Genomic DNA, 18684 nt, shown 5'->3' with positions numbered 1-18684 from the left:
GTAATGTGCCAAACAATTTTCATTTTTGAGGTCACTTAATCGTCACAAAACTCAGAAGATGCTAGTTTTGTTTTCCCTTTTATATAGATAAGAAAACTTCATGGAAGGGTTAAATGACCTGTCCAAGGCCATATAACTAGTGGGTTCCAGAGCAGGACTCTGTGTACAGGGTTCACCCTCTTATCACTATAATGAACTGTCCTTGATATGGTTGCAGTTAAGGAAATGCCAGGGCTGTGTCCACAAAGAAGGCTGGCCACATGGCTCTCTGACCAGAAATCCAAGGGAACTTTTTCAGAGGTAGAACTGAGAGCCCTTAAGGAATATGGTAGCTGTGTTGCTTTTGCTCTAAGCCCATCCTTTTCATGAGAGTCAAAGTTAGTGCCATATCAGTCCCCAGTCTCTAAAAAGCCCTGTTTCTGGTTTTGGGTAACTTCTATTTGCTAACCAGGGATGGAGATGGGAGTCTGCTGAGAGAAGGGGGAGGGACTTGGATATATTCTCTTCATTTCTGTCCTCCACTGGGAGCCAGCTTAAGAACAGTCCACGTAAATCAGAACTGGCAGCTAAGCACCAGGTGGTAAAATCATCCAATTGGAGGAACTTCAAGGCTCTACATAAGTCCCCTGTGTGATGGAGTCATCAAAAACAATCTTGTGAGCTCAGCCTGTACTAATAGGAGACTACTGTCTCTGACATGAGGCTTCGTGCTCAACCTTATACCTGGATCAGCTGCACCCTTTCACCTCTGAGCACTCCCAACGCTGAGCCAGTCCTCTTCAAGCAGCTGCTGCCACCCCTGATCTCTGTCCACAAAATTTAGGGTGGCTTAGAATCCAGATCCCTCTTGGTTCCAGCTCAGAGTTCACATCTGGCTTTCAGTGGACTATCTACTCACTGCTGCATATGGAAACCTGGTGCCCAAAGGAGAGTTCTTGGTCTCATGAAGTCTTTCCTCTCCCTCAATATCTTCTCCATACAAAGGACCGAGTCACTACATTTTACTTTCCTACGGCCTCTTCCCATGTTTCCAAGCAACTATCCCAAGTTATATCCCTCAAGGACTCCTGCTATCCAACAAGGGTAATTAGGTTTGCTTAACACTGCACTAGTCAGACCACTCTGGTGAGGCTTATCCAATTGACTCCAGCATCTGAAAGGTGCTTCCAGGGTAAAGACAGGCCAAGAGCCTTGCCACTCAAAGTGTGGTCTGAAGACCAGAAGCATCAGCATTGCCTGGGATCTTATTACAAAGGCAGAATCTCGGGCCCCATCCCAGATCTAATGAGTCAGCACCTGCATGTTAACAAGGTCTGGTTGTGAATCAGGTGCACACTGCAATTCAGAGATCATTGACTTTGGAGGAATGGCAGTCAGGTCAGGACTTTTCAGCCTAGAGAATGGAAGATGCAGATGAGACTTGGTTCTTGCCTTGGAAAAGCTGAAAGGCCAGTGCAGAAGATGGAATAGACTGGTCCCTTCAATTTTAAAGATTGGAGTTAATATCAATGGGTAGAGTGACAGGGGTAGATTAGGGACCAACACAAGGAAAGGTTTTTATGTGGAAGCATTATTCAGCAGAGGCTCAAGTCCAGCCCCCGTAGGCAGCATTATGATACAGAGAGGAGCATGAACACAGTCATGGTTCCCAAGTCCTATTCCAGAGTTGGCCTTACTTTTCACCTGCCCACTTCGTGTCCACCTGTTCTTACCTCCTGGGCTTCCTGGATGCTTCACCAAGCCCAATCACTGTGATGGGATACTGACCTTTCTTCTTTGCTTATTGACACTGCTTCCCACCTCAACTCAGCATCCCTTGATTCCAGTGATACCCATGCTCAGGGTGAGAGACATTCTCCTTAGAGATACGGGACTCCTACGCAGTCTACCTCCAAATCCCCAAGTCACCCACAAAGGCAGGAGAATGTGTCACCCACAGTGAAAGACACTATGTGGAAATTTGGTGTTTTCCCATCATGCAGAAGGACTACATGATTTCTTATACACCTTTGGAAGCTGAGATTCTATGGTTTTATGAGATTGATCAAAAGCAATGGGTTTCAGGCCAGAAAAACATGAGTTTATGTCCAGACTCCATAACTAACCGGTTGTGTGACCTTGATCAAAGCGATTAACCACCAGGTGATTTGATATCCTCATTTGTAAAAGAGTGAGTAAATGCCAAGTTCACAGGAATGTTCTGAGGATCAAATGTAATAATAGAAATAAAAATGTTTGATGAACTCTGAGGAACTGCTCACACATGTGATAGAATGATGGCATGGCCCTGGAGCTGGGTCCAGGGTGGTAGCAGGAGGTTCCTGTGTCTATTAACTGTGGGTGTGCTGTGGGTGCTGGGGCCATGCTTCCTTGCACTCTGCTGCCTGAGTTCATCTGATCCTTAGGATGAAGGCCGGCAGAGCTCCCTGGAATGATTCACTTCACTTTCATCCAATAGGCGAGGCCTGTATCAGGCTTACATCTGGATGACTTAATGGCAGCAATAACAAAATTTGGCAACAAGGGATTAATGATTCATTCTCAAAGTGCTCTCACTGGCTACAGGCCCAATTCTATAGCTTTACTTCAGAGAATTTCCCTGTGAAGATTTGGAGCAAAAATAGAAGTCTCAGATAAAGAACATCTAATTGCAACTGATAAAACCAAGGACATCCCAGGGGATGCATAACCCATGCTGGTGATCATTGCTGATGGTAACGAAAGGAAGCTGGCTCTCAGGAACACCATTCCTAAAAGCTGCAATCTTTAAAACACACGGTCCCCTCGTAGCTATCCAAGGGCATATTATCCCCCAATCTTACTGTGCTGGCAGTTTACCCCGTCTCCTTAATGACTTCTTTTCTCAAAGAGTTTCTCTGTCTTTACTCTGGCTTTGCATGCATCTGGCACCCAGTGGAGAAAACCTTTCAAACTCTGACTTGGGAGCTGGTACCTCTATGTCAGTGAAGGTTTTAAGGATTGCAGATATCTCTGATTATGGGGCAACGGGTTGCCAAGAGGAGACAACAGGGAAAAGATAAGGAAGTTGGGCAACCTTCCGGCTCTTCTGAAGTCAGGTATGCACCATATCCCTTCTTGATTTTGCTGGAAGCGGATTCTTAGAATGGCGGGCTATTTTTAAAATGGAATTTAAGTCCAAGATCGGGAATAAAAGTTGGTAGGAAAGCATCTGGATACTTCATTAGATTCAAGCCTCCAGACTTTACAAATTGCATCCCAAGGCATTGAGAGCATTTGTAATTGTGATCATGAACTACTTTGGCAGTCTTTGAGGACTGAAATTGTAGCAAACAGGAGGGGTGCGAGAAGCCTGGGGAGAAACAAATGCTGTTGTTGATTTTTTTTTTTAATGGAAAAATGTGGATTCCAGATATTTTGCAAGAGTAAGTGTGATGTTGATATAGGGGGGAAAAACCCATATAGACTGGATGATTAAATCAGAATTTTTCCCTTACTGTTTACTAAAGGAAGAAATAATCACTAGAAATCGGCACAGGCTCTGCATCCGTCAGCATCCAACCAGGAAAAGGGAAACCACTCCAAACATGTAAAATGGAGCAAATTTGCTAGAGAATGGATACACAGGCATCAGGAGAGGGTGGATGAGGCAGCCCAGATGGTACCGACACCAAAAGCCATTACCCAGCATAGACTAGAGAGACAAAAGGATGTGGTGGTCCTCATCAGAGCCCAGAGGTCAGGATCATCCAAAAGAAGCTGGAAGTCTGGTAGACCTCAGGGAGAAATGGAGTCATGGAGGGCACATAGCCATTGTCCAAGAAGGTGCCTGAGGCCAACAGGAAGAAGGCTTCTCCTCCTTCTTACTGTACAATTAATGTCTCCTCTTGGCCAAACCTACATGCCAGTTGATATGGGGCCCAGGAAACACAGCGTGCCAGGGTTACCTGCACATCTCAGCCAGCAAAGGAAGAGCAAAGGTGGGGTGTGAGGCCAAACAGGCGAAGGGCCAGTGAGGGCAACCTATGAACAAGTGATGGTGTTCACCCCATTGCCACTTTTGAGAGATGTCTGGGCTTGTCAATCAGGAGGAAGGCCTAGGACTGTGTGTTAATTTCAGCCAGAGTCAAGGTCAAGGCAGAGACCTTGTAGTTAGCTTTCAAGAAAGGTAAGTGTTAAACTGGGTCATTCAGCAGGTAATGCTTACTGATATTTCTTTTTTTTAATTTTTTCAATTTATTTTCAGCGTAACAGTATTCATTGTTTTGGCACCACACCCAGGGCTCCATGCAATCCGTGCCCTCTCTAATACCCACCACCTGGTTCCCCCAACCCCCCACCCCCCACCCCTTCAAAACCCTCAGATTGTTTTTCAGAGTCTCTCGTGGTTCACCTCCCCTTACTGGTATTTTGATACCCTTACGGGTATTTTGATCTAGAATGAGCAGGTTAAGCGGTCTTTGTCTATATGCCTGTCCCTGCTGTATCACGCAGCTCCATTCCATAACCGCTTTTCTTGAAGATTATCTCCCCTTATGCCCTCTTGCCAACATATCATATTCTAATATCGAAGGGATTGATGAACATGTCATGTGAATCTTGTTATATGGGCCAAATTATACAGACTTTGCTCAAATGATATTTAAACTTGACCTTTTAAACTTAAGTTCCCTCATCCTTTTTCACTTTCCTTGTATATCAACCACCATCTCTAAGCCCTTAACACATTGAGTTCAGTTTTATTATTAATCTCTGGGCTTTCCCTAAAATTCCTTTCTTGATATTTAGGCACCATAGCATCCCGTATAATTACACAGGGAGACGAGCCTTGCTCAAGTTTAAGTAACTGTTGTCTCCTTTACTCCTAATACTCTTTCTCTGTTCCCACGATGACTAATTTTTTAAAATTTCCGACTACCTCCCCCACACCTGGGAACAGTGCCTCCCTCACTAGGTCTCGTTGACTATGGAGTGCTCAAGAAAGATTATTCCATCATTCTTCTAAGTGACATCACCTAGGATGTTTCGCGAGTAATAAATAAATTGCTTCAATTCATCATATGACAGTAATTGCTTTTAGCCAAGATTTAACTCAGAGTCAATGTCAAGGAGCTGGAAAACACTACAGAGACACAGGTTTTTCAAAGATAGCTCTACCCTGGCTGGAGAAAAACCATTTAATAAGTACTGAGTTAAGTGTAAAGAAGATACAGATTTCTAATATCCTGGCCTCCCTCAATATCACCCAGCTGGTCCTAAGAGGTTAGAATTGACTTCATCACAACCCATACAGCTAAAACTGCTAAATACTGCTGACACAGGTTGCCCTCTTTTTCAGCCTTAAATGGAGGTTAGCACCCCATGAGATGGGAATAGCTTTAATTGATTGTTTGAAAGCACTTTGGCCACTCAAATAAATTGTTCCTCAAGTGCTGATTCTGCTTGGTCCTCTGCATCTCCTGCATCTGTTTCCAGGTAGATCCTGCTTTACACAGCAAACGCTCTGTGTAGGTCAAATTCTAATTCAGTTGTGTTACATACAGTCGGAAAGCCATGTAAGACCCCCATGGCAAATCTCTCCTGGGTGTAAGAAAACTCCTTTATTGGAAATTGTTTTTTTTTTAATGCATTCAGAATTTAGTATTATAGACTTATTTAAGAGGAGTCATGCCCGACCCATGCCAGGCCTTGTCATCACTGATGCATCCCTGGGAAGGCATGCCCTTCACCACTGGTGGGCTGAGAATTCCTTTACACTTCCATAGCTCCAACTGCTCCTTCTTGTGCCCAGAAGCCGAGAGTGCCAGGACTTACTAGAGTAGGACCATGAGCTATGGTTAGAGTTGGGTACACTTTGAAGACTGCTTTAAGAGTCAGATCATAGTTAAGGTTAAAGCACAGGATGTGGCTGAGGTAGGGGGTCACATCTAAAGGAGGGAGCAGGAGCTGGCCTGTGGTTGGGGTTTAGGAGTGGTCTGCTGGTCAGTCCGCACCCATTCATGGTGAAGAGGCAACCTATGCCTAGAGTTGTGATTGGACTTTGGCCAGTAATAATACTTAGCCCATGAAATGAACTGGACAAAGCTAAGTGACCTCCAAAGGGATTACACCCGTTACCTTGACCTCATTAGCACCCACTCAACTCTAGGCCACAGAGGAAAAGTCCTGGACATCGCCTGATGAGAGGTGCTAGGACTAAACACTGACGGTGAGGACAGCAAGGTGCTGGGCATGCAAGGTAATTCAGAGACAATCCTGCTGTCCGGGAGCTCACTACTTGGTGGGAGAGAGAAGTGTGCGAGCCAAAAATCAAAGCTAACACAAGTGTGTACCGGGAGGGGCACGCAGGACTGCTTAGGCAAAACTTAACTACAAACTTGGTTTTCACATGTCATCAGTGGTATGGGACATGTCCTGGGGATCCCTGAGACCGCCCAGTGACCTCCTTTCTCCCCTCCCTATCCTGGATCCCTAGAGTCCAGGTAAGGCCGGCCCTGCCAACAGGGATGAAGACGCTGAGTCAGCCCAGTGCCTACAGGACCGGCTCCCCGCGTGTAAAAATCTGTGCCCTGAGCCTGAGCACAGGGGGCTCAGAGCTGCTTAGTCACGGCAGAGAGCAGCATTCACGGCCGGTGATGGGGATTAAAGGTTTATTCTGAAGAGAAGATGGAAGAGAGGAGAACACCCACTCTTTCGTATGCCCTGTGGCCAAGGGGACCGTCCCACCAGACTTTCCAGGCAGCCAGTATGATGTGGCACAGTCAGTGTAAGGGAGAGTGTGGACAATCTGAACAAACTGTGTTCTTCCTGTGGAATGAGGGAAGCCTTCTCATGAGCAGTCACTGGAGCCAAGTGTCCCAAAGCCCATTGGGATGGCAGACAGGTAACATTAACACCAGGATGCCAAGAACAGGTTACCACAGCCTGGTTGGTGAGGCAGAGGCCAAGGCCAGGAGGTGACAAGTAACAGATGCTAGGACTGTTCACAAGCAGGAAGCAGAACCCAAAAGAGGAAGGTCAGAGGCTAGCTGTGAGCCAAATGCAGAAAACAGTGCACAAGGAGACCTCACAGTGTGGGCTCAAGAAACCCTCTGGGAGGGAGGACAGCTTTTGGTCTTGGTATCACTGAGGTCTCTCCACTCCACTGTAACGGTACAGCCTTGAGGGTTTCAAGGCTGTACCTGCCCACGGCCCAGGGCTCTGGATCCCCATGTTTCCAAGTATATTAGTTTTGTAGGGCTGTCGTCCCAAATTACCACCATTTGAGTGGCTCAAAGCAACAGAAATGTACTCCCTCACAGTTCTAGAGGGGAGAAGTCCAAAATCAAGACATCCAGGATTCCTCCTGTGAGAGCAGGTAGAATCCTTCCTTGCCTCCTCCCGCCACAGGTTTGCTGCAGTCCTTGGAAGTCCCTGGCCTGTGGCTACAACATTCTGCTCTGTCTCAGTCACCACACAGTGTTCTCCCCTGTACCTGCCTTTGCCTGATATCTCCTTTTCTTTTTTTTTAAGGATTTACTTATCTAATTTAGAGAGTGTTTGCACACACACCCAACTGTGGGGGTGAGGGGGAGGGAAGGGTAGAGGTAGAAAGAGAATCTTAAGCAGATTCTGAGCTAAGTGCAGAGCCCAACGTGGGGCTTGATCTCACAACCCTGAGATCATGACCTGAACCAAAACCAAGAGTCAGATGCTTAACCAATCGAGCCACCCACGCACCCATGTTTCCTTCTGATAAGGACCTCAGTCTCACTGGATTATAGCCTGCCCCATGATTCATCTTAACTAATTACATCTGCAAAGACCCTCTTTCCGAATAAGATCACACTAACAGGAACTAGGGGTTAGGGCTTCCACCCATCTTTTGGGGAAAGACATTGGACCCATTAACAGCAAGCTAAGCTCAGCCAAGCGATCTGGGAATGGGATGTGGACGGAGGGAGGTCTTAGCATTTCACCAAGTAAAATGCAATCACTGATAAAGGTTAGGATCAATCACACCGTATATACAGGAAGAGGATGGGACGCTCCTGCCCGGTCCTGAACTGAGCCGCAACAGGGGCTTCCAGAAGGCCAGAAGGTCCTGGCTTTATTTGTCTGTCTAGCTTAGGGTGCACCAGATCAAGGTGTCCCCAGGGATATAATTCCTCAGAATTATAATTCCTCAGAGACATAATTTGGTTCTTTCCCACCGCCTCTGGTGAAACTGATCCCTCAAGGAGTGATCACATTACCTGACCCAAAGGGGTAGGAATTTGGAGGAGAGGCAGAGATCTACCCAGCCTGGGTAGCCTTATCCAGATCTTGCCTCTGGAATATAGTGCTTGCAGTGAGCATCAGAGTCTGGAAAGGAAAAGAGGCACGGGAGGGAACGAGAAATCTATAGGAAGGATTAGTGGAAGCACGGGCAGGATCAGAGGGAAGGGCCGATAAACACGCAGCACGGCATTCAGATTAGTGCAATGAAATTGAGCTTGGGTAATAAAACCAGCAGCGGGAATAGCATCGATTGTTGAGATTTCAGGCAAATCCACCGTGAACATGTTTTCTTTCTTCTAGCCTTTGCCCCTTGGCTTTTGGAAGCAGAAACACTGAATCACTGTGTTCTGTGCTAAAAGCTGATCTACGCTCCTCCCCAAAGGATGGATGCAAAAGTAGCTCTGTGTCAGGAGAGACGACAGAGGGCAGAAGCGGGGTCCAAAATGTTTGCAGCCATGGCCGTTGCCCGCAGGGTTAGGCTCGGAGTTCTGAGACACAGACCAGAGTTTCTGCCTACAAGCCTGACTGCCCCTGGACCAGCACCAGGGGAGTCCAGGAGAGCCTATGTGGGGCCAAACCAGCAGACTTCAGGGACCTCCATTCAGAAACTCCAGAGAATCAGTCCCTAAGAAGCTTGGCAGGTGGGGCCGCACAGAGTTCAAATTCTTGGTTGAAAACCAGTACTCAGTGACTCACCATCAGCCTAACCAAATGGAAGAAGGTGAACCAGGGGGGGTGTTGGGACCTTTGTGGGTGGAGGCAGAGGGTGTTGGGAGGGAACACCCTATGCTTGGCTCATGTTCTATGAACATTAATCATTCACTCACCTGTAAGTCCATTCATGCACGGGGTCAGGTGAATGACCATTATAAGTGTGATGGGCACGGACTAAGAGGTGACGCAGAGCAAACAGCTCCAAGATGGTGTGCTTGGGATATGAACATGGCCATGCTGGCGGGGCTCCCTCACTCAGGGCTGACTCAGGGGGTCCTCTGTGCACACTGGCCTGGATAGTTGAGCATCTGCTCTCAGTGCAGCCTGAGACAGTGGGTGGGTGAGTGGGGGTGAGGGACAGTTTTGTCTGGACTTGATCTTAGGGGGTAAGGGAGACCTCAGAGGGAGAGCATCCGAGCGAAGGGAGGGAGTTTGAGAATGCAGGTCCTGCTAAGATAAGCGGGGTGAACGGGGCACAGGACGCCAAGGAGGGAAGAGGTCGGGAGAGCAACTAGAGAGTGAGGGTCTGATTCTCCCAAAGCACAGGGGAGCTTGGGGACATTTCCATCAGGAGCAGATGCTTATTGCTGGACCGTCACTCAGGTTCAGGGGAGCATACACTGGAAGGGCACCAGTCTGGAATTTGGACACAAATCTGAGCAAGATGTCATGGATCTTGGGCATGAGAGGCAGCGACGAGGAAAGGAGAGATCCAGGAGAGATTCTGGAGTCAGTATTGGTCCCATGTGGTACCAAAGAGGAGCAAGGATGGCCCTGGATTCCCAATCTGAATGTAATGGCAGTTTGCATAAAGCCTGAAGACTGGTTTCTCCTTGGTCAAGGGAGAATAACCCAAGACAGAAAAAAGGTATAGTGAAGACCTCAGTCATATATGATGCTTGTTTTGTAGGCAACAGAAACATTGACCTGCTATAGGGACACCCCACGGGGCAGCAGCAAGCCAGAAAAAATGCCTTCCTCTTCTGCAGGGAGATTGGATGCAGAAGCTGGCAGCCAGAATGGTCCCAGAGCCTTGTGTCCATCAGGTCATGAGCGTCTATTGTAAGACTGCTGACAAAGATGGCATTCTGGTGTGCTTGTTCGAGCACCACGCTCCCTCCGTGTTCTGCCGAGTCAGCCTGCCCCCGTGCCGACAGCCAAATGGAGGGAAGAACTGTGTCGGCCTGGATCCTGAATCCTGGATCCTGAATGTCACCTTCCTCTCTGACCTCCAGCTGCAGTCCCTGCCCCTCACCTGCAGACAGCCCTGGCCTGAGCCTTGGGACCCATGAGGCCTGGGTCAAGGGGAGCTGGAGGATGCCCAGGAGGAAGGCTCAGGGACCTCAGCATCGTGTCGCCTCTACTCACTGTCCTGCTTGCCTTGGCCATCACAGCAGCTGGGTTGCCATGCAACTGGGTCCAGCCTCCCACTTAATATCCTTACTCCCTAAAAAGCCCCTAAATTTATGAACCCTGTTTGATATTTTAGGCTGAGGCTCTGACAGGCTCTTAACTCTCACCCCCCATCCCCCACGTTTCTCGGGAAGCACAGTTCCGGTCCAGCCACCTGCTTGAATTTCACCACCAGCGAGTTGCCCACCCCTCCTGTCTAGATCTCAATTTCCTCATCTGTAAAATGGGCTTAGAATAATAATAATAGCAAGAGCGAAAATCCAAGCACTTAATGCTTATTTTTCTCCCTTATTCCTCTTAACAACTAATTATTATTAATATCCCCATTTTGCTGATAAGGAAATGGGACCGTTTACATGACCTCTCTGTGGCTTAAGTCCCGCTGCTAGTTATGATGTGATTTTTGAGGCATAGTGCTGAAGCCTTCTGTTCTGGTATTTCCTGGTTCTTGGCACATAATAGGTGCTCACTAATGTGGACCCTGGGCTTAGAACATGCTGGGTAGGAGTGCAGACTGTCCAGAGAAATTTATCATCCGTGAGCTTTGTGATTTCCAATGATCAGAGCCTCGGTTTCCACCTCCATCAATGAGAACGCTAACAGCACCCTACAGGTGAAGTACACTAATAATGGGGAGCCCTTTGCATGAGCACAGCATGTAGGAAATCTGTAACGTGTCTTAGCTGTCCTAGTATTCTTTTCCTCAGCTTTCTAGACATCCCTGATGCTACTATCCCCCAGAGCTGCGACCTCTCTCCAGGCAGCCTGGCAGGAGCCTGACCCCCACTGTGGGTCTTCCTTCCCCCTCTCTCCACCTAGCACAGTCCCATCATGGGGGGGTGCTTGGGTTTCAGCATTTTCCAGAGCACTACATCTGGTTTTACTGCTTCCAGCTCCTGTTCTCACACCATTTGTCCTCCTTTGCCAGGGGGCATAGCGTCCCTGAGAGGGTCGCTGAGACCCCGGGGTGTCTGAGGCTGCGGAGGCTACCAGGCACCACACTGAGCCCTCAGGAGACTGCCGTGCTGCTTCCCCATCTGCTCTGGGGCCCCACAGCTTTATTGCAAAAGGCTCAAACTCTACCTGGGTCCAGAATTTATAAGCCATCCCTGGGCAAGTTGCTTTAGAAGCAAAGCAGTCTCCGGGAGTGTTTTATGGCCTGAATTCTGCTACTGCGGCAAGGCTCTGATTTTAAAAACTGCCAGGAAAATAACAACAGAGAGTTTTCCCGTGATGTGGACAGGAAAGAAAGGAATGACAGAGGGGAGGTCCACTTGATACCCTCTCCAGCAGAAGCTGGGTCAGAAACTCATCCCTTCCCTCTGACGACCCTCGCCACCAGTGAGCCTGGACAGTCTGGGACTCATCCACATTATCTCACAGATAGGACCTGGGCTCAGAAAGGCTGTGTGATGTGCCCAAGTCCCCCAGTTTTAAGGAATGGAGTTTGGGCTCCATATGAGGGCTTGGCCCAAAGCCCTTCTTGTGGAGAATTGACAATGGGGACTGGGCACAGTCAAGGTGGTGAATCTGGGTCTGGTAGGGGTTCAACTCAAGAGCATGGCTGACCATTTGTGCATCCTCTCTAGCCTCTCCAACCCAGGGTCCCACACTGCTGCCTGGAGGCCTGGCTGAGTTACTACCAGAGCCAGAGAAGGGGTACCTTCTGCAGCAGTGGGTCCATGGGGTCTCAAGTCCTTCAGGTGAAATGTTAGCTTGGCACTTGTCCACCACAGCCACAAGTCATCCCACTACAAAAAAAAAAAAAAAAATTCCTAACCCTGGCCATGAGACCTTATTTTTGCAAGGCAAGAATCCCCAGCCTTCACCCTCATACCCACTAATGACAACCAAATACACTTCCAGACATACCAAACGTCCCTGGGTGTGTGTGTGTGTGTGTGTGTGTGTGTGTGTGTGTGTGTGTGTGTCAAAGTAAAACAAAGGAACTGAACATTTACTGAGTAATGTCTCCATGCATATACACTTCTGTTCACCAATTAGGCACAAAGATGGCAAAAAAAAAAAAAAAATTGCCTCTAGATCTGTGCTGTCCATCATGGTAGTCACTAAGCCACATGGGGTCACTGAGCACCTGAAATGTGGCTAGAGTGACTGAGGAACAAAGTTTTAAAATTTATTTTATGGTTTATTTTAATGAATTTAAATTTAAAAACTAGTATGAGTAATGTTTACTTATTAAACATAATGTTTACCTTTTTAAGGCTATATTTCATTTTAACTGTTTAAAATCTAGCATCTGAACTGAGATGTGCTGTAAATGGAAAATGTATACCAGATTGCAAAGATTTAGTGCAAGAAAAAATGTAAAATACCTTTCATTAGTAATTTTAAAATACAGATTGTGTGTTAAAATGGTAATATTTTATAGGCACTGGGTTAAATAATATCTATTAAAATTAATTTCATCTGTTATTTTTTAATGCGACTCTAAAAAACATAAAATTAGAGGGGTGCCTGGGCAGCCCAGTTGGTTAAGTGTTTGTCTTTGGCTCAGGTCATGATCTCAGGGTCCTGGGATCAAGCCCTGCATCGGGCTCCCTGCTCAGTGGAGCCTGCTTCTCCCTCTCCCTCTGCCTGCCGCTCCCCCTGCTTGTGCTCTCTCGTCCTCTCTCTTGCTCTCTCAAATAAATAACTAAATGAGATCTTTTTTAAAAATGTAAACTTCTATACATAGTCCCAGTTCTATTTTATGGAACCGTGCAGCTCTGGAGGATTTCCACAAGGGGAGCTATTGCGCCTCAGGGACCCTGCGGACCGTCTGGAGATAGAGTTGGTTGTCATAATTGAGGAATGAAGTGCTACTGGCATCTAGTGGGTAGAAGCCAGACATGCTGCTAAGCATCCTGCCCAGCACAGGACAGCCCCCCACGACAGACAAGCATCCATCCCCAAACGTCCCTCATGCCGAGGTTGAGGAGCCAGGCCTCCAGCACAGCCAGGATGTCAGAGACCTGCAGAGCTAGCTGGAGTTAGCTGAGCAAAGAGGTTAAGGCTGTCACCATACCCAGTTCTCATGATTAACTACGGTAGGGTGCCACGGTCCCCACTCCAGAAGAGAAGGAAGCCCAGAGAGGAGAAATCACTTGCCCACCATCCCGAGGCCAGAAGGTGGCAGGGCTGAGAGCTGAACACAGCCTCCATTCCCAATGCCAGCCTCTTCCCTGCTACACGATGTGGTTCCACGGTTCTCCGGCCTGTTGCAGACCCGAAAAGAGGCTTCCCGAGCTTCTGGTCTACCGCCCCCATCCTGCAGAGCCGGCAGTTATGATTTCCACCGGCCCTTCTTGCTACCAGGGGATGAGCACCAGCAAACACCCCGTCTGAAAGGGACATTCTGCTCTGAGAGAAACACTCGCAGGCCCCTCACCCATCAAACGGGGCCGAGAAGCAAACGGAACACGATGAAATCAACCTGTCAGAGGAGGAACATTCAGACACCTCAGAGGCAAGAGGGAAGAACAAATGTGCCCAAAACAGAATCGGCTCCGTTTAAAGAAAACATTATCAGACCGCTTGACTTGAAGAGATGCCAGAGAACAATGGCCCAGCGGAAATGGAACTCCCACGCGGGCTCCGGGGACACGCGGTACCTCGCTAGAGTGGCTGTGCATGCGGTGGTGAGAGTCCCTCTCCCCTCACCATGACCATGCTTCCGCGTGCGACTCCCTACCTCCCCGGGGGGGAGGGCGAGGCTGGTGGGCCTGTGATGGGGGATGACAGGGGACTGACATTTCCTGAAGGCCTACTACGTGTGGCTGTCGAGCAGGGCAGTCCCTAGGGTCACCTAACAGTGATCTGTAACAGGACTCTAAAGTGTGACAATGAGATTTACAGGTGGTAAAAGGCTATGCAGCTTGCTTAAGGCCATCTAGGTGGGGAGGGATTGTGATGACATTCCTGGAGCGTTGGCAGCTGTGTGCTGAGCCATGGGGGTTGGAGACAGGGACAGCTGGGCTGCAGTGAGTGCTGTGGACTCACCCAGTATCTCCACTCCCAGACTGGTACACCAGGCGTCCAGCAGCTGTGGATTCTGGCTGCTAAAGGCTCACAGATGTCTCCTTCCCAGCAGAAGGATCGTAAGGCAAAGGTGAGTGGCCTCCTCAGGGGCCTGTGCATTCCCATGACTGCCAATGGCCGGCTGGCATTGTGGCACAACTGCTGGCCCCTTGGCTTCAAGGTGAGGTTTCTGAGGGCTCAAGCTGCCACAGGCCTCCACATCCTGCCCTATCCTGCCTCCCCGACTTTCTCTCCTGAGAATTCTCTTTAATGAGTCAATTTGCACAGGAATCCCTATCTCGGGCTCTGGGTCTACAGAAACCAGCTAAAGACATTCACTAGAAGTCATATCTCTGACTTTGGGGAAGAGGGTGGACAGAAGTGGACCATGAGGCCAGACTCCTGTCATCCTTGCTGGCCATTCCCCCTCCCCCGCCATGACAAACTGGCCAGTCAGAGACTGGTAGAAAGAAGGCCACTGTCTGAGCAACCACTCTTGAGAGAGGCATCAGGTAAAGATCCGAAATCACCAAGGACTTCTAGAGTCACACCTTTAGGGCAGTGGGGTCTCTTTGGTCTGTAGGACCTGCCATAGGCATCAGCCTATGACACAGGTGGGCTCTGCATCCCAGTCTTTGAAGAGAGGCAGATGCTGATGGGAAATGTGGTCAAACTACAGCATGTTTGAGGAAAGGGGCTGATATCCTTCACACAAATACTCCCCTAGGCTGGGCACTCTTACTCCAGCCCTTCCACACTCATTATCTTGTGTGGTCTCGGAGTACAACTCCAGAAGATTCTGCACGTGCAGATTCTAGAAGCAAATGGTGCCCCCTTAGAGGCAGCCATTATGATTCCCACTTAACACGCAGGAGAGGTGAGGACCATCACATTTAAAGGGCTTGTCCAGGACACAGGGGAGGCCAGATCCAGTCCCATTCTAAGCACAGACACAGGAGGCCCACTTCCCCAAACTCAGATCACGGCTGAGCTGTCAATTATGTGGACACACACTCTGAGCTCCGAGTATGTGTGTGTTTGAACACCACACACCTCTCTTTTGTAGCTGCTCTCACAGTTATCGTGCATTGATTAGGGTGGCTTTCTCCCTTCCCAGAAAGGCATAGGAACAGGTCTTCTTTTCCTCCTCACTGCATCCCTCCATGCCTAGAACAGTGCCTGGCACATAGTAGGTACTTAGTAAGCATCAGTGGAATGGATGAGTGGGGAGCTGCATGGATGAAGGGAGGCATGGAGAGGTGGGTGGGTGGGTGAATGTGGGGGGGGGGGTGGCTGGAAGAGTAAATGGGTGGACAGGTGGCTGGCGTGGAGGGACTGCCAGTTCCTCTCTGGTGCACCTGGCCTGAAGGACGCCCTGAGCATGGGCCATGCTCAATTCCTTCCCACCCGCCCAGGGCTCTGGTGGTCACCTGTGGTGAGGAGGCAGAGTGGAGTCCCCGGGGTCACCTGGGCGCTGCCCATTGGTGCTGACCACAAGGAAGCCAGTCCCCAGGCAGCATGCAGAAGAGAAGGAGAGAAAGAAACACACATGAAAACGAGCGGCATGGTGAACAAGACTACAGTTCTTGTGGCTCTGAAGAGCTCACGCTAAACAGCAAAAGAACATCGCGATCTAACAAAACAAGGCTGCCATCGATTTTTAAAAATGAAACGAGGGTAAGAGTCAGCATTTATCAAGCACCCACGACATGCCAGGTACTCTGCTAGGTATCTCACGAACAATGTTTCTAAAGCGGAGAGCAACCCGGAAAAGCCCCATCATATTTCCACGCCCCGTCTTCTCTCCTGCTCTGCTTTCTTAGTAAATGGTGGCCCCACCCACGTAGCAGCTCCATGGAGGAATCCGGGAGTCATCCTTTGCCTCTCCTTTTTACTGACCTCCCACTTCTAAACCCTCAGCATGCCTCAGTAAGTCTTCTCCAGGAAGGCTCTCGAAGCCTCTCTCTTCTCTCCAATCTCCTTTCCACTTGGTTCAAGCCACCCGCACGCTTCACTGGGGAGCACTCAAAATACCACCTTCCTTGCTGGTCTTCCTGCCTCCGGCCTTGCCCCCTTTCAATCCACCCTCCACCCTACAGCTAAAAGACATCAGTAAGGGAAACCTCAGAGCCCCTTCTCCAGCTCAGACCCTCGGCGATGAGATCCTTGCCTGTTCCTCCACACTCTCCCCCTCAAGGGCAACGAAGTCCTCTCCATCATCAACAGCCCACTACATTCTTGTCTGTAGACCTTACCCGGGCTCATCACCTTGTGAGGAATACACTCCCTCTCTACCCCTTTACCCGACTAGCAACCGCTCACCCTTCAGGAATCAGTTTGGAGCTCCTTTCTTGGGAGTCTCTGGTGTCTCACCGTGTATGGGACAGATATCCCATTCTGTCTTCCCATAACACCCCAATCTTCCTTTCTCACAGCAATAACCCTGTCCTGTTATTAGTGGCCACCTTTGCCTTGACTCTGTAAGCTCCCTGAAGGAAGTCACCGCGTTTCATTTACTAAGAGCTCCTGTGATCTTGTCTTGTACCTGGCACGTAGTAGGGACTCTGTTCTGTTGAACAAATGAATGAACAGGTGAAGAAATGAATCAGAGCATGGACAAAACTTGCTCAAGGCCCAGAACTAGTAACGAGCAGAGGCAGTATTTAAATCCTGGTTTGCATGACAAATGCTCCTAAGCCTTTGAAACTGACTACTTGTCTCTGTAAAGAAAACTATATAAAGGGCAGGAAGGTGTCTAATGCTTGGTGAAAGCCTACATGTTCCTCTAGTGATTCATCAACAGAACTGTATAAAGCCCTTATGCAAAATGAGGAGAGAGGTAGGGCACTCCAGACCAACCAATAAACAGGAAGTACATCATTTCAAAAAAAAAAAAAAAATCACATAAATAGCAAGCTTGAGCAAGGTCATGATATACTATAAAACATAACTGCCAGTCAATTGTCATCATAATATTCCTCCTCTTAACGGTGTGGGAAGCGTCACCATTTTCAAAGTACACACTAAGTCAGAGGTCAGTGAACTGTGGCTTGTGGGTCAAATCTGGGTTCTCAGAGTTTTCTGCATGGCCATGAGTTAGGAATGGTTTTTACACTTGTAAATGGGGTGTTTGCTATTTGACCTTACCTTTTTTTTTTAATTTTTTAATTTTTAAAATTTATTTTCAGCATAACATTATTCATTGTTTTTGCACCACACCCAGTGCTCCATGCAATCCGTGCCCTCTCCAATACCCACCACCTGGTTCCCCCAACCTCCCACCCCCCCGCCCCTTCAAAACCCTCAGATTGTTTTTCAGAGTCCATAGTCTCTCCTGGTTCACCTCCCCTTCCAATTTGACCTTACTTTTAAAAAATTTTTATTTGTTATTTTTAAATTTTTTATTTAAATTCAATTTTTTTAACTTATAGAATATTCTTAGTTTCAGGGGCAGAATTTAGTGATTCATCAGTTGGGGGAAATAAAACCAAAAAGAAGAGTAATATTTTATGACACATGAAGATTATATAAAATTCATATTTTGGTGTCCATAAATAAAGTTTTATTGGAACATGGTCACACTCATTTTATATTTCTTACCTATGGCTGCTTTCTGTGCTACCATGACCAAGTTGATTATGTGTGAAAGAGACCATGTAGTCTGCAAAACTGAAAATATTTACTATCTGGCCCTTTACAAAACAGCTTGCCAACCTTATTCTAAGTGGCTACTTTTATTAATTTTTCCCCACCCTTGGAGGTAGGCAAGACATGGCTCACATGTCAAAAAGAAACAGAAGGTTGAGAGAGGATATGACTTTGGTGTTCCCACCTGGCCTATTTCAGTGGCTTCCTACCTGTTCTCCCCATGGTCTTGTCTTGTCTGTGCCCCAGATCCCCATCTCATCCACCTTCTAAGGCGGTCTGCTTAAACACCTCCAATGGCTCCCAACTGGCCCTTGATCTCAGGGCCAAGTTCATAAATATGCTCTGGGGCTATACAGAGTCTTCAGTGTCCTGGCCTTGCTCTCTCCTTCAGCCCCACCTCTGATCACTCCTTGTGGTGTGTGGTCACATAGTGTGTGCCCACATATGTGCCTCTGGCCACATAGGCATCTATTCCTTTGCTTTGACCCATTCAAGTTCAGCATGCTTCCAGTCTCCAGCGATCTGCACATGCTACTTCATCAACGCGGAAGATCTCCTGCCTTACTCTCCAGCCTTGTTCAATATGATAACGGTCACTCTTTCAAAACTTGTCTCAATAACCACATTCCTGAAAAGGCACAACCTAAACCG

The 18684-nt window shown here is 48.1% G+C and overlaps 1 protein-coding gene across 12 annotated transcripts in view; it reads right to left on the bottom strand.

Annotated features, from left to right (window-relative positions):
- Positions 1-18684, bottom strand: part of PTPRT (protein tyrosine phosphatase receptor type T) — a 1057545-nt gene that overhangs the window by 182272 nt on the left and 856589 nt on the right. For 6 of the 12 annotated variants that reach the window (XM_059133123.1, XM_059133124.1, XM_059133125.1 and 3 more), the window contains exon 14: positions 15816-15872. The exons of the other annotated variants lie outside the window; for them this stretch is intronic. In XM_059133123.1, coding sequence (XP_058989106.1) covers positions 15816-15872 — 57 coding nt within the window. The remainder of the gene's footprint in view (positions 1-15815; positions 15873-18684) is intronic. 12 annotated transcript variants of the gene reach the window in all.

Source organism: Mustela lutreola, chromosome 9 (assembly GCF_030435805.1).
Source record: "Mustela lutreola isolate mMusLut2 chromosome 9, mMusLut2.pri, whole genome shotgun sequence".
Classification (NCBI taxonomy): Eukaryota; Metazoa; Chordata; class Mammalia; order Carnivora; family Mustelidae; genus Mustela; species Mustela lutreola.
Note: the sequence above shows the minus strand (reverse complement) of the source record. Positions and strands in the feature narration are given on the sequence as shown.